This window comes from Dipodomys ordii, unplaced genomic scaffold (genome assembly GCF_000151885.1).
Source record: "Dipodomys ordii isolate 6190 unplaced genomic scaffold, Dord_2.0 Scaffold97, whole genome shotgun sequence".
Classification (NCBI taxonomy): domain Eukaryota; kingdom Metazoa; phylum Chordata; class Mammalia; order Rodentia; family Heteromyidae; genus Dipodomys; species Dipodomys ordii.
This window is the reverse complement of record NW_012267313.1, coordinates 6,961,517-6,978,022: the sequence shown is the minus strand read 5'-3', so window position 1 is coordinate 6,978,022 and position 16,506 is coordinate 6,961,517. Positions and strand designations below refer to the sequence as shown.

Here is a 16,506-nt window from a genome sequence, read left to right as displayed (position 1 = left end):
AAATGCATCTGGATCTGCACCTTGGCTATACAATTACATTTTTCTCCTGTATTTCCGTGTGTGTGTGTGTGTGTGTGTGTGTGTGTACTGCAAAATAGAGACTCACTTATTACTGTTAATTAACTAAATGGAAACATCTCAAAACTTTAAAAAGGTTTGCTTGTAGCTTTCATCTAAGTTTATTCTCTATTTAGAGGTTTAGCTATGCTACTGATAACTAAAAAGCACAAATGTAAAAAATTAAAGTTTAAAAATCACACAAATCTTTCATAAAAATGTATAATGGCCTTCCCCCCCCCCATTTATAGGGGAGAGGCAGGGTAGGGGAAGGCTTTTGAGAAGGAAGAAAACAAAAAATAGTATGTACTCTTCAGTGTCAGTGCTTACGTTAGCTCTTCAAGATTTTATAATATGGTGTATGGTACAAAAAAATATACTAACCACGGAGGCTCAGGTGTTGCAAGTTTTCATAAGAAATACTGTTTCTATTATGTTTCCATTGAGAGGTGACTGTGACTCTACACCCATCTTATTTCTAGATAAAATCAGGACTAGCTATGCTGCACCCATAGGTGTGAGTTTGTGGACTGCTCCGGCATTACCATTTCCAAGCCCTGCAGGCCAGGACCCTGTCTCATAAATGTTCATCTGTTAAAACGTTAAGAGGAGCAATCTTGTGTACTGAAGTCACTCTTTAGCTCCATTACATAAAACACAGAGGGGAAAGACATATCTTGCAAAATGGCTTTCAAGTCCAAGCTGAACTATAATTATACTGTGGCACAGAGGCAGCTTGGGGGCACTTCTTCTGAAAACAGCACAATGTTATCGACCTCTGAAGAAATTTAGAATAGCCTTGAGTAACATCCTGAAATGAATAGGCTCAGAACCTCAATCACGTCCTACATCTAGAGCTGAGTCCTTCCAGAATAACTCAGGTACGTGAGAGGTGGAACCCATCTCGGCATCGCTCTCCATCTAGGGGGTAAGAAGTTTCTGTTTCAAAACTATAATTTCTTAACTTTTAAAAGTTATCTTTTCCTACCATATTTAATTAGCAACATAAAACATCCTTTATCTATAAAGTTCTACCCAAGTTCCCTAGAATTTATATACATGTTTTTATTCCTAAATCTGCAAGAAAAAAATTCCTATTTGATATTTGGTAACAGAGCATGAAAAGATACTATACACACACAGTATATACATTATCTGTAAAACACACTTCAAAAATAAGCCAACACACTTCAGCCAAAGTCTACGTTTGCATAGATTAAAAAGAAAACAGAAGAATTATGAATACAATTTTTTGAAGATAGAAAATGGGGAATAAAACTTACAGAATGGCTATGAAGAGAGATCTTTTCCAAACTTTTATTTGTGCACATTCAATTGAAAAAGATAACTTTTACAGGTTCTTTGGTGCCCATATTCAGCATACAAAAATGTAAAAGACTATTCACAAATAAAACACATTAGCTCAAACTGGAAAAAAAATAACAATGACAACAATAAAACAATTTAAGGTAGTGCACATTGTGACAGCTCTGCTTATGGGACATGAGAATTACTGCGAAAATAAATAGAATGTCCTTTTTTAAAAGCAGCAATGTCATGTCTTGTAAACTTCCTTTTTATATTACAGCAAAGTTTGAAATAAAATCCAAAGGGACTGGAGCTTACACTGTAGCCACGAGTGAATAAAAAGAGTCTCTTTCCTCAATTACTGTTGGTCCAGTTTTCCTTTTGTTTTGAGTCCAATGTGCAGCAGGCTTTAAAGGTGCTCAGTTAGAGATTCTAACCAATTAAGTGATGAGTTATAAAATTTCTTTCCTGCTTTCAAACACAAATGGGTAAATCTGTTCCACAGCAGTAGCCACAGCCTTCACATTGGGCCCTATAACACACACAGAGAGGAAGGGTGAGCCAAACCTGAAGACCACACTAGGAAAAACCAACTTCCAGTATATATATACGTTGGAGGGGTGCAGAGCGGGGACTACAACCCCATTAAACAACAAACTACACTTACACATAGAATAATTACCGAGGGAATGCGAATTTTCTCTGGACAATTTAGAGTCTGAAGCATAAAGTGATTTATTTTTAGGGCACCAGTATGAAAGCAAAGCCTATAAAAATTACATCATCAAAGAGGAGAATCAAAGACCTTAGGAGCATGGAGAGAATAACAAATGGAACCAGATGCCCACTATCCTTTTGGTCATCGTCTGCTGATTAGACAACTGAGGGTCACTGAAGTATGGTGAAACTCAGTGGAATGAAACAAAGCTGCTGTCAAATGTCTTACACGAAATGACCTAACTTCCCCTCCTATTTCCTACCACATGGCACCCATGTGTCTACCACTAAGTGGACATTTACCCCTAAGCTCTTCCAAAGTCAGTGTGGATGGGAAAACACAAGCAATGAGGCAATGTTGTCTATTAATCCGTAGAACTCTTGAGAAACCTTGAAAAATGTAATATTTAAGCAAGGACAAATGTTTAAAAACACTGAAAAAAAATTTTCATAAATTTTGAATAAAAACTGCTTCATGGTTGTGGATGTAGCTCTGTGAAAGATTACCAGAGCACTTGCTCTGTTTGGCCTAGATTCTATTCCCAGCACCACAAAACAGTAAGAGTAAATATAAATAACAAAAATGGTTTCACTAATGCAACTGGCATCTTTAGAAGACCATGAAAACTTATGTATTCACTCACTGTAAACTTTGAAGGTAATGAACAAATCCTGTGTCTTGGTTTGTTCCATTCTAACTCACTTTAATCCCTCCACATAGAATAGCACATAGAAAGGCCCAGTGATTGCACATTCACATTTCATCTGATATTTCAGATGTATAATAGTTAACTACTATATATCTATAGTTCTATTATAGTTAACCACTGTAGCTACATAGTAGTTTACTAGGTCAACTGTCTTCAGTTTGTTATGGTGTTTGTCTACAAAATATATTTTTTACATATGTGCTGTCTGATTTTACATTTATCAAGTCTATGGCAGAGTCTCAGAATCTTGGCTCAGAGCAAAGCAAACGACAGTGAAGACCTGTTCCTTAAGATTCATGTAGGATCCTGGCATTTGGTGTCAAGGACCCCAAGGAAGATGAGAAAACCCACAGGATGAGTCAAAACTAAGGCTTGGCTGGGTGGCAGAGACTCATTCGTGAAATCTTAATAATTCAGGAGGCCGAGATCTTGGGATCATAGTTTGAAGCCAGACAACCTGGGCAGGGATGTCTGTGAAATTCTTATCTATAACCACTAAAAAGAAGCAGAGCTGTAGCTCAACTCGCAGAGTGGTATCCTTGAGTGCAAAAGCTTAGGGACAGTTCAGTACCCAGGCCTGGAGTTTAAGTCCCAGTACTGGCACAAAAAAAAAAAAAATCAAGATAAAATAAAACAAAATCTTAAGGCTTACTGGTTGATAGTTTCATTCTCAAAGATGTGAAGTATTCAAGATAACTAAAGATATTTTCCTTAATTCAAGTATGTATAACATTGGGTCTGACTCCCCAAAAATGCCTTTGTGTAATTTATAATCGTGGCAACTTTACAAATCACCCTGTATGTCAACACTACCCTTTGACATGCAGGAAACCACCCTTCCCAAAAGTTGAATATTCAAACAATGCCATAAATACATAGTAAATAGGTACTAGTTAGAGTTGAATATTTTTGCTTATGCAAATCTGTTCCTCTTGGGAAGATATGCAAGATATAAATTTAAATTTTTTAAAAAATTATACTATGATGATATATATATATGAGAAAACTGAAAACTATTCAACCATCTAAGGAGAGTACACTCACACAATGAGCACTGGAAAACCAAGAGACTGACAACAACACAGACAAAGCTCACTATGAAAAATCAAGACAAAAAGCACAGTAAATAGTAGGTACAGACAGCACAAAAGCAGATAATACTGATCTATACTGTTAAAACAGGACAAACCAGACAATGTTTCAATTTTGGTATGGTTATCTCTTACATAGCTCAATCTGTTTTGTCAAGGTTGGCTTCCCCATCATAGATTACCTGTTACTGTGATACTTCCTGTTGAAAAAATCTGTAATGTAGCTCTTAGAGACTTTATCCTGTAGCACACAGCAGGATGAAGTTCAGGTTCGTAACTATATTTAAAAAAAAAGGTACAAGTAGTATATGCATTTAAAGCTGATAGGCAATTTCAAATTTGGTAAGTTTATATTAATTCTTCAAAGACCCACCTGGCATGAGGTCTATTGTTCTTTGTGAATTCTGGCAAACGAATTTCAAAGGGCATGTTACAAACTGCCAGGACATTTACAACCTTAAAATCTGTAAAAATTACCTTTGGGAGAAAAAGTAAAACGCAGTGAGTTATTTTGAAACAAGAAAAACCTGCTTAACAGATATCCTAAGCAGGAGTCTATTATTAACTGAAAGCTATAATTTGATAGAAAAACACTTCATTAGAAAATAGCAAAAGCCTATAACTGCATAATGAAGTCTAAATATCTGAGGTCTTTTGAATATTACATTCAGATTAATTTTAATTCTTTAAAATGGGGTATTCTAGACTACTGAGAAAGTGGGGGAAAAATAAAAAAAAATCAAAGCCTGGTCTTCCTTCTGAATAAACAAAACAGAAAGCTCTCATTTTAAAAAGTCAATAAACAGAGTGTGCATTGGGCTCAAAGGTGATATACTGCTCTTGTATTCAATAGGGTAAAACAACATTTCTTAAATTTAATGTTTATTTTCCTTGTAGTAAGGATGATAAAACTATGTTTTTAACTGACTGAGCCTTCCTCAACACTTTTAATGCTTTCCTAAGAAGCTCCAAGGCTGAAAACGTTCTCTTAATAGCCATTCAAATAACTGAACTGTTTCATCTAATTATCTTTTCAACATTCCTCCTAAAACCAGAATTATGGAGAAACTAACCATCCTTCCAACTCAGTACTTGTACAAAGCAATAGAAAGCCAGCAAAATGCCAGATAGCACCCCCACAGAGCTACACCTCAAGGCTCTCTGATACCAATGGTCAACACCAAAAGCCCGGCTTTCTACCGGAACTTCATTCTGAATTTGTACCTCTGAGATTGAAGTCAGATAAACAATTTCCTATAGCTGTTTCTGTGAATGTTGCCACATCCCAAACAGGCTGGCTCACCTCTTTCAGGGCCACATCTCACCTTCCACGGTCACAAACTCATCTGCAAATGGCCTAGCAAATCTTTCATCACAAGCAGTAATTTTAACTGAAAAGCTGCCAGGCCAGCAAAAGTCAACCCAACATCTTACTGCCACCCAGGGTCCATGTCTGCAACTCTGCTTACCAGCCCGACTCAGCATTCTCATGATGACCAGGCGTATTTTTAATTGGGGATGGGGATAAGAGGAGAGAGACAGGTATGTAAAAAACTAAAGCTGTTGAAAAGGCAATTGACTTAATGGGATAATTTAGAGGAAAGGATAAGATCTCCTAAAAATATCACATAGGCATGTTGTTAGTTTTCACACCAAGGGCAGTATTAAAAAAAATTCCTGGTAAAGTTCCATCATAAGAACTCTTGTAATTTATTTATTAAAGTTTTGAATTTTACACATGTAAACCTTTGGGTACTTCAGTATGGACAGTTTTTGAAGAAAATGTTACCTGAAAACCTAGCTTCTGCAGACTGCGAGCTAAACGTCTGGCACCAAATTTAGCTTCTTCTTCACTACATTTTCAGGAAAGAAAAAATATGATCAGTTATACAGGAAGTAAATCTTACACGAGTAATACATCAAACTTTACATATGATTTTTTTTAATTTCAAAAAATGTCCTTTCCATGGGAGAAATACAGAAAATAAAAACTAATAACCCAAGTATGTTTACCTTGTTGCTCCAGTGCAAATAATTTTTCCTGAGGACCAAATTGTAGCTGTAATTCTAGGTTTTCTAAGCTTCATTAATACTTTCTGGAAAGAAAAAAAAAAGATTACCTAGTAAGCATTGTTAACCTTCCCATATGGTTCTGCTTTATGTGGCTATGTTAAATACCCAAGGTTTACCCCAAGCTTATCAGGGTTGAAATACCTGTTCTCTAAATTGCTCATTCTGAAATCAATTTCAATACTTAACACAAAGACTTAATTATTCTATTCCCCAAGGACTTATTTTCTTTGAGACAGCATATCAGCTATGTACTCTAAAACTGGCCATCCTCCTGCTTCAACCTCCCAAGTGCTGGGATTAGAGATGTCTACCACCACACTCTGGTTTAAGAACTTTATCAAAATGCGTTCATAAATTGCTTTGTTGATGACAGCTATCTTATACAATAATAGTAAGTATACTTTTTAAAAGTGAGATCAACATAAATCTCTCGTTATATACAAAGAATCAACAATATACAGGCACATTAAACGTTTCAGCTCTCATTTTATTCCAGTCACACCAATGGAATGCCAAATGTCTTCACATACCAAGAGCTTTGTGGTTGCTGCTAATGTCATCTGGAGTACTCGTCCTAATCAAGCTGACACCAGACATCACCTTCATGGAGAACCCTCCCTGACTAGCCCCAAAACTACCCACCCCTCCATCGTTCTCAATTCACAACACTTATAGGTCATTACCTCATAGCGTATCTTACAGCTGAGATGCCTACTGTATATACAAGTTCCAAATGGGAATGAACTTCAAAGTGCAAAGTGCAGGAGAAATGCAAAAGCTGGAGTTATTATTTGAGATTCTTATATATGAAAGGCATTAAAAAATATTCGATTTTATTTTACTTTACTTTTTCTGTGCCAGTACTGGAGGGCTTAGCTAAGGGCCTAGGCATGGTCCCTTAGCTGTTTTGTTTAAAGCTGGCCCTAGATTACTCTACTACTGCTCTACTTCTGGCTTCTTAGTGGTTAATTGAAGTTAAGTCGTACAGACCTTCCTGCCCAGGCTATATTTGAACCATGTTCCTTAAACCCCAGCCTTCCGAGTTGTTAGGATTACAAGCATGAGCCACCAGTACCTGGCTTCCATTTTATTTTTTGAGCCATGCTCTAACTAGGTAGCCCAAGGTGGCCTCAAACTCATCATACAAAAAGAAAAAAGGAAAAAAAAACCAAAACTAAGGTATTACTAATAAATTTAAAAATCTTTAAATTTAGATCTCTGAAATTTTAGTTGAATTTAACTCGCTGTAACTTCATTTCTAGTAAGAACTAATGATCCCCTACCCCACACACACACACAAAAAAAGGTTTTGATAAACACTAAAGTTAAATTTAAAATGTCTAGGTTAAGATATGAGCAATATTACAATATTACAATATTACTTTTACCTATTGTTAATAAATAAAAAAATCTATCTTGACTAAAGCACAATGTAATAAGCTGGGCACTGTGGCTCACGCCTGTAATCCTAGCTACTCAGGAGGCTGAGATCTGAGGATCGAGGTTCAAAGCCAGCCTGGGCAGGAAAAGTCCGTGAGACTCTTATCTCCAATAAACCACTAGAAAACAGGAAGTGGTACCGTGGCTCAAGCGGTAGAGCTCTCGCCTTGAGATGAAGAGCTGAGGGACAGCGCCCAAGCCCAGAGTTCAAGCCCCACGACCGACAAACAGAAAAAAAAAGGAATAATTAAAAACATCCTAAAATTATTGTAGCAATAGTTGAATAAGCAAACACAAAAGCATAAAGGTTCCTTGCTTCGGTTTAAAGAAATTGAGAGAACAATATGTCTCTATAATTAATGAGCTTTGTTAAAACTTGGAAATAAATTATTTACAATATTATTTCCAAAGTCTGCCCCTTCCATAAGATGAGGGTAGCATCCATAGGGCTTAGCATATGTGAAGGTCCTCAGAAACTATCTATAGATACATGCACTGCAGCGTCCTTCACAGCACTATACAATTAGGCCACACATGTATGTATACATACCAAAATGCACATACTTACTCCAACATCACGCTTATAAATTACATTTGCTCCCTCCAAAGCAATCTTCCTTAAGTTCAAATGGCATCTTGTTCTAAAAACACAGACTACATTTGTAATTAGAATGTCCAAAGCAACATCACTGTCTGCATCCATTGGGAAAGTTTAAAATTGAGCTTCCCACCACGAAGATCACATCCTAAGAAATAAAACAAAATGGAGTTACTAAATGAATGTTCTATTTATTTCACACAAATCATCTTGAAATTAAAGAAAGAAATGAATCTATATTATTTTTGAAGGTTATAGGATTAAATCATGTTCCTTTTCTCCACAAAAATTGTCACTTTAAATAAAAGGGGGCGATATAATAGTCCTTCAAACTCTGGACATAACTTTCTTTCCTTAAATAATAACCGTTACATGTCAAGAATTTGCTGGATTTTTCTCCAGCAACCCACTTTTAACATTTCTATGTCCCAGGCATACCACAGTGATGGTGAGACCTGATATGTACCACGTTTAAGAAGCTGGACTCAGCAGTCCCAATGTCCAGACTTTAGAATTATACCCACCGCACACAACCTGCTGTGGCTATGGAAGGTAGTACTTTGCTCTATTTCAGGCATACTAACTGATTTCTTAACTTTAAAGCAAAAATATTAACTCCTCATTTACTAGACATTTATTCCTTCTTCAGATACTAACTACTTTTCTATCTTTGAGGATACTGGAAAAAAAACACTGAAGAAGTCAAAACCTTTGGCTCTCATGGACCTGATCAACTTGTGTGAGCAGGGAAGAACTCTAGCAAAAAGCTACACAGCATCATTTTTTATCACGGTTAGATCCTTTCAAATACATTTTTCATGACAATTACAATAGAGCATTTATATAATGAGCAAGCCCTAGCTTTACTAAGCACATGACCCATATCCAGCTAAAAAAATTGTTTGGGTTTTTTCCATATTAAAAAAAAAGAAATAAAGAAACAGTGGCACCAGGTGTTGGTGGCTCACACCTGAGGATCACAGTTTGAAGTCAGCCTGGGCAGGAAAGTCTGAGACTCTTATCTCCAATTAAGCTGTGGCTCAAGTGGCAGAGCACTAGCCTTGAGTGAAAAAGCTAAGAGACAGTGTCTGGAACTTGGGCTTCAGCACCAGTACTAGCATGGATATACATGCACATGTGTGCCCATTTACACACACACACACACACACACACACACACACACACACACACAATAATCAAACAATGGCAATTTGGCTAAGCTAAACCTCTCCTCTCACACAAACCAGCAAATAATAAAACATACTATAATAACCTTCAAGATTCCTTACAGCCACAATATGTAAAAAATTCTCCTTTATGAGTGAAATTATACGATGATGCACTGAAGATGCCAAGAGTCCACATAAAGAAAATTTGCAATTAAAAAAATTCACAATTAAAAAAAATTCTTTTCTGCATTTTAGTTTGTGACAAATCTAAGTGACAAAATACCTCTTTAAGAGCAGCATATAATATTCAACTCTGCATCAATTTTGTGTATTTTTTCTGTTTCAAATGTAAGTACTGTTACCATGGCTAACATTAAATAAATAACACCACCTTCACAAGTACTTACAGTGCAAAATGCTTACTTTATTCCTAAAAACATACTTTCATGGGAAGTTTTTCCCTTCGTTCCCATTTTCTCTTTAATCAGGGTACCAATTTGTTTTTCTGTTCCTTGTGTACATTTGAGCTACCTCAAATCACTCATGTGACAGGCATGGAGCAGGGTGGCCGCGAGGCCTGTGCCTTAGTGTTTTCACATGTAGCATAGGGCAGATGGTGCCAGCTACAGAGTGGTGTGGAGAGTATCCCGAGCGTATGAGGTGGGGCTCAGTGGTAGACAGCTTGTCTCACAGCATGAAGTCCTGGATTCCATACCCAGTACCTCACCTCAAAATGATGATGGATGATGGTCATTACTACTGATAAGGTAAATACAACAAGTAATCCGGTATTTCTTATTATTAATTCTTATGGTTTATACCACTAGGTTTTCAGCTATTTTGCTACAAAAACTATGAAGTGACTATGAGAAAGAAACTTCTGGTTGCTCACTCTATTCTTCCTTCATAATGACCAGACCCCAGATATCTAGCTGAGTACACTGTGACAGAAATAAAACACTATAGTGTTTGGACTCTTTAGCAACAGGTATTGCCAAAATGGCCATATGACTATGTTCTGGCTAATACCATATATATGTTTTCTGGGATGTCTGCTTAGAAAGAGAAACTAAGCCAGCAAAGACTCTTGGAAATGAGAGCTGGAGCTTAAGTAGGTATCTAGGGCCATGAGACAATGATAAGACAGACGTGGCCTCGGCCCTGTGCTATGAATCTCCCTATTGTCTCCACTTAATTATGGATCTCATGAGCATGAGAGAGAAATTTCTCTCATGTTGGCTTTTTGTTATCTGCAGCAAACCTAATGCTACCCATGTTCAAGAATGTGAAAACAGCCATTTTCATCTCTGTAAGCCTTTTACCACAAAATTCAAGAAAATGTGTATGTAGTTTAATTGATCATGATTCGTAGTACTTTTGTAAGTTTGTGCAGATCCAAATAGAATATGCTTAAGCACCAGCATCAGTATTTGTGCTTCTCTCAATCTTTTTTTTTGTTTTTTGGTCAGTCGTAGGGCTTGAACTCTGGGCTTGGGCACAGCTGTCCCTGTGCTCTTCAGCTCAAGGCAAGTGCTCTACCGCTTGAGCCACAGCACCACTTCTGGTTTTCTAGTGGTTTATTGGAAATAAGAGTCTCACGGACTTTCCTGCCCAGGCTGGCTTTGAACCTCGATCCTCAGATCTCAGCCTCCTGAGTAGCTAGGATTACAGGCGTGAGTGAGCCACTGACGCCCGGCTTTCTCTCAATCTTGATGTAAGGCTTTTCTACTTTGTTTAAATCATCTCTATGAATTTTTTAAACCCATGTTTATCATTTCTTTCCTTCTGTTGATATACTTTATTTTTTCTAATCTCTTTCATTGTGAAGTATTTAAGTTGAATGTTTAGTACATTACACTTTTGCTCTTTTTTAAAAAAAGGCCATTATACCCTTGATATAAAAACATTTAAATTTTATTTTTTGTATAAATGATTTGCTTTTAGAATTTTTTTCAGCTTATTTAGTAGTGAAGGAAATGTTAAATAAATCATGTAGCACCTACTTATACTGGCAACACAGGGCTGGCAAAGTTATGAATAAGCCAGAATTTTCTTCCAGATTTGGTACAAAAAGTCATCTGGTGTTTAGTATTCAATTTAAAATGTGTGTGTGTATGTGTGTGTAGCGCTGTATAGAATTATAATCACTAAGCATGCATCTCGAGAAATATTTGAGTTAAGTACAATAAGATTATATGTAGGAATTCTGTTAATAAGAAACTTGTTTACTTAAAATAAATAAAGCACAGCAAATCCCATTTAACACACTACTGTATATACTTTCATAAAGCATAAACTTACAGTTCCACATTGTTTTTAGTGGAAAAAAACTGCCTAAGTCTGATAATGAGCACATTTTGTTTTCTCTATCTATGTAGGCACTTATAAACACTCATACCTGCCAAAATGTTAAAAAAAAAAAAAAGTATTCTATCCAGAGGATTGGTACATCAGGCTGACTTCCTTTTCTGGTGCCAAACCTAGGACTTGAACTCGGGGCCTAGGTGCCTACCATTTAAGCACCATTTAGTGCTTAATTGGAGGTAAAAGTCTCACAAACCTTCTTGTATAGGCTGGCTTTGAACTGCAATCCTCAGATCTCAGCCTACAGAACAGCTAGGATTACATGTATGAGTCACTGGCACCCAGCTTTAATTCTTCCCTTTCTACTTTCTTGGTAGAGTCTGGATATTGTATGTTAGGTGTACTATAAGAAAAATAGATTTTCCATTTTGATTTAAATAAGTATCAATAACTTGCCCACTGTCCATGGCCTACTTATTAAGGCAGGGTTCAATCAAGTGCTTTGTTCTGTTTCTGAAGTAAATGACTAGTAAGAGTTTAATCTGTCAAAGATTCCCTCCTAAAAAAAAGTTTGAAAGTTAAAAAGTATGCCATTTCTAGCTTTCTATAAGCTATTAAAATGCACCTGAATGCTGAAAAACATTTCTTCCTTCTTTATGGGCAAGAATATATACAGCCTTATTTTAGGTCTTCCAACTTACAAGTAGCATTGCAAACCCTTAATTCAGCAACTGTGACACACAGTAACCTTAAATCACCTGGAAAACACTGCCACCTCCTGGTCCTAAAGATAAGTTTCAGAAAAGATGACTACATTTTACATTCTCCATACAGGCAAGTAAGGAAAACTGAAAAGCCACTATAAACACTGTCATACAAAACTCAAATTCATAATGAAAGTTCAAAAATTCAAACTAAATAAACCATATTCTACACAAAAGTAGAAACCCCCTCCTTGAACTATATTTATATTGCAGTTGATTAGGCTGGGGGAGAGGTCTAGAGAGCTTAACCACAAAATTAGTATGGATAATTTGAGAACTGGCAGAAGCAGGGGACGACTGGTAATAGATCAGTACTGAAAGCATAACTAATGTTGAGTCACCTTGAGATCCTACTGTTCTAAAAGATAAGACAGAGCATCCAAACTAACCTAACATTCTTTTTTTTTTTCTTTTTTTGTCAGTCATGGGGCTTCAACTCTGGGCCTGGGCCACTGTCCCTGAGCACTTCAGCTCTACCATTTGAGCCACAGCACCACTTCCTAACCTAACATTATTTATAAAGCTCCCAAAACAGAAGATGAGAAATTCTGATTCCAATACAGTATCTGACAAGTCTCACAGCATAAGCTTGTGACCAGTGTGAAGACAAAGCATGATTTTGCCGACTAGAAAGGGCATAGTCTCTTTTACATCTACTTGATAAAATACATCATAAATCCTACAAAGGAGATGCTGAATTAGCATTTACATTCAGCTTGTCACTCACCTAACTTCTCTGTAAATCTTCATTTTTACTTCTATAAATAAATCTGTGATAGTATCATCAGTATATCAAGATTGTTTTGAAAGATTAAATGTGGTTATCTATGTAAAAAACATAGCAACTACCATGTTTAGTCAAATACTATAACTAAACATTATTATTTAATGAAACGATAGTCCTTGAGAACTGTTACAGTAACCGATGGAAAAAACCGGGTCATAACAGGTCAGGAAGAGGTCAGTCCACTACCATCATTGGGCCAGTGCCCATTTTGTCCAAGTCTGACTGGAACACAGCCACGCTCATGTGCTCCTGTACTGACTATTCAGTATGGCTGAGTGGGTCTGACAAAGATCAAATGACCCACAATCCTACAAAATATCTACTATGGGCCCCAGTACTTCATTGGATCCTGGATGAAGAAACATATCGGGATAAGTGAGCTGAGAGATCTGAATGGATCTGAGTGATAAAACTAGGAAATTGGTAGTTAACTAGACAAACATGCTTTTTCTTAAGAGACTGTACTGATATATTCTGGATGGAATGTCACATCTGTGATTTATGTTAAATATCAAACACATGTTATCTTTCACTATTCTTAACTCAGTTACAAATAGATGTGGGTAGAATTCCATCTGATGCTCTTACGTATGAAATCTTGACGCAGGACCAAGAAAATTTGAAATATTTATTCAAAGACATAGTATCTAATTCTAAGCCTCCAAGAGTTTAACATAAACGATGAAAACTCATAGACTCATTTAACAATGATACTGTTGTCTTAATTCTAGTACCATCAGTTAAGATAAATTATCATCCATTTAACATGATTCCTTGCTGTTCACAGAGCCAGTAAGGGGACAGTGAGATGCATTAGAGGGGTAACAGCACAACCACATGAAAAAACTAAAACCCTTTAACTTGTTTGGTAGGGTGATAGTGTATCACAAGGGCATTTCAGTGTTTGGACCAAAGGCTCATACTTTATAAGCCAGTCTAGCAATGTAAAGAAAACTTTAACTGTACATTTGGCCACAAAAAAAAAGGAACCCAAGACAAAAACAAAACAAAACAAAACTTCCCAAGGAGAGGAATTATGTAGTATACCACGTACGTTACATAAAACTTTTAGAAATGTTTAAGTGTAAAAGCAAAAACATCACTGCATTAAATAAAACAGAAAGTTAACCTTCACTGCATAGATCTTTCACCTATGACAGTCTATAAAGTCTGAACATAGTTATTGCACTCTTGCAAATACTTGCATCAAAATGATTTTAAATATCTGCAGAGCTACAAAAATATTCTTTCCTATGGAAATTAATTCTGATGGGTGTCAGCAAATATTAAGCACACACGCGCGCACACACACACTGGTAATGACAAGCTCATTTTATATGCTTTAGTCAATGGTAATATTTGTAGTGCTGCCCAAAAGGTGGTGGTGGGCACTTAAAATGATGCTATGTTTTGCAATACAAAAGCATATAATCTAATGCTCACCCCAAGCATTTAAATACCAGCCTAGTAAAAATTTGAAGGAACAGAGAAACAAACGTAATTTAAAAACCTGAATGTGAAGACAGTAGACACAATCCTAACTGAAGATCTGTGACAATGGATTAACTTGAATTGCGCCTACTTTTTGTTTGTAAACTGCAAACAGACCATTCACTTCATAGATATTAGCCTGTTGAATAGCTAGAATGAGAGGCCTGGCCCACTGGTATCTGGCTAAGGATTTCGGTATTTATTCTAAGAGCAAAATTGAGCCAAAAGAGCAGGAAAAAAAAAACCATAAAAAACATGGTATATATATTCACTTAAAAATGATGAGGAGGTGATGACCTGGGGATGAGGAGAGGTTAGGTCTAGATGTGAAATGTGAATTTGGAAGCCAGGTTCACACCTGTAATCTTAGCTACTCAGGAGGCTGAGATCTAAGGATCATAATCCCCAATTAGTTGACAACTAAATGACAATCTCCAATTAATGACAAGAAAGCTGAAAGTGGCAGAACAGCTTTGAGCAAAAAAAGCTAAGGGACAGCACAGAGGCTCTGAGTTCAGTCCCAGTACTTGTATGTGTGCCTGCATGCACATGTGCACACACACATGTACACACAGTGTAAGCCTGGAAATCCTAATAAACAAGTTAATTAAAAAGGTTGGACAGTAGCTCATGCCTGCAATTCTAGCTTCCTGGGATGCTCAGATTGGAAGTATCTCATAGTTTGTCTATGCAGAAAATTTTAAGAGATTCCTTCTTAACCCATTGTGGATATGGATGGACTGCCGCTAGGTATACAACCTGGTAGGAATCAAAACCCTATCTAAAATTTACTAGCAAAGATCAGGGTTGGCAGTGAGGTTCAGTAGTGAAAAGTGGCTGGCTTGCAAGAGTAATAAGGTCCTGAATTTAAATCCCAGTATTAATTACTTTATTTTTGTCAAGGGGCTTGAACTCAAGAGCCTGGGCATTATACTTGAGCTCTTTTGCTCAAGGCTAGTGCTCTACCATTTTGAGAGGTACAGTGCCACTTCCAGTTTTCTGGTGAGATAAGAGTCTCACAAACTTGCCTGTCCTGGCTGGCTGTGAACCATAATCCTCAGATCTCAGCCTCCTGAGTAGCTAGGATTACAGGTGTGAACCACCAGCACCTGGCCACTGTAATATTTTTTTTAATCATCATGGGTAAAATTTAAAAAATAAGGAACTAAGAAATCTGATACCCAAGACTAAATCTGTGTTTCATATTTTGAATACCATTATATGTTATTGACCTGACTTCTATCACAGCAACCTTCCACATTTGTGAAATTTCACTACAGTGAAATATTTCCACTTTGTATGTTTACTCATAAATAGTAAACTCCTCAGAATTATGATCTCACCTTATTTATTCTGGTACCCCAGTCTTCTCACAGTTCCCAGAGCATTATACACATTCAATAAAATGTCTACAGAGCTAAGCTGTTATCTTGAGATTAAAAGGCAAGGTTTACACACACACACACACACACACACTTAAGAGCTCAGCAAATTGCTTGGGCTAAATCCAAACCTACCATTTAGGAGCCATACCACCATGGGAATATTACTAAACCCTCTAGTGCATACATATCCCTCATCTATAAAATATAGCAGCTAACAGTGTTGTGAAAATGAAATAAAAGCTTCTATGAAGTGCTTGGCACAGCATGTGTACATGGTAAACATTCCAATTTCACTATTCTCATCATTACTATTAATATCTCCTTTCTTCATCGTATATGAAGGAAAAAAATGTTCAAAAATGGAAAGGATTACTAGTGATTCATTGCACTCTTCAGGTTTTGAAACATAAAACTAGATCATCTCCCTTTCAAGTTTAAAAGCAAGTGGTGAAATAAAGAATAGGGGTTTGGAAGTGGCACTGTAGCTCAAGTGGGCTGAAGAGCTGAGGGACAGCGCCCAGGCCCAGAGTTCAAGCCCCACGACCGACCAAAAAAAAAAAAAGTAAAATAAAATAAAGAATAGGGTTTTGATGTACTTGGTAAGTACTATTA

At 36.8% G+C, this 16,506-nt stretch overlaps 1 protein-coding gene across 3 annotated transcripts in view; it reads right to left on the bottom strand.

The window, feature by feature from the left end:
- Positions 1-1,348: 1,348 nt before the first annotated feature.
- The window catches only part of Tbpl1 (TBP-like 1), a 28,642-nt gene continuing 13,484 nt past the window's right edge, over positions 1,349-16,506 (bottom strand). For 2 of the 3 annotated variants that reach the window (XM_013026884.1, XM_013026883.1), the window contains exons 2-7: positions 7,965-8,142; positions 5,897-5,979; positions 5,673-5,736; positions 4,257-4,360; positions 4,066-4,160; positions 1,349-1,897 (exon numbers count right to left, since the gene is read on the bottom strand). In XM_013026884.1, coding sequence (XP_012882338.1) covers positions 1,818-1,897; positions 4,066-4,160; positions 4,257-4,360; positions 5,673-5,736; positions 5,897-5,979; positions 7,965-8,099 — 561 coding nt within the window. In that variant the 5' untranslated portion in view covers positions 8,100-8,142 and the 3' untranslated portion in view covers positions 1,349-1,817. The remainder of the gene's footprint in view (positions 1,898-4,065; positions 4,161-4,256; positions 4,361-5,672; positions 5,737-5,896; positions 5,980-7,964; positions 8,143-16,506) is intronic. The other variant, XM_013026882.1, reaches the window with a different exon arrangement.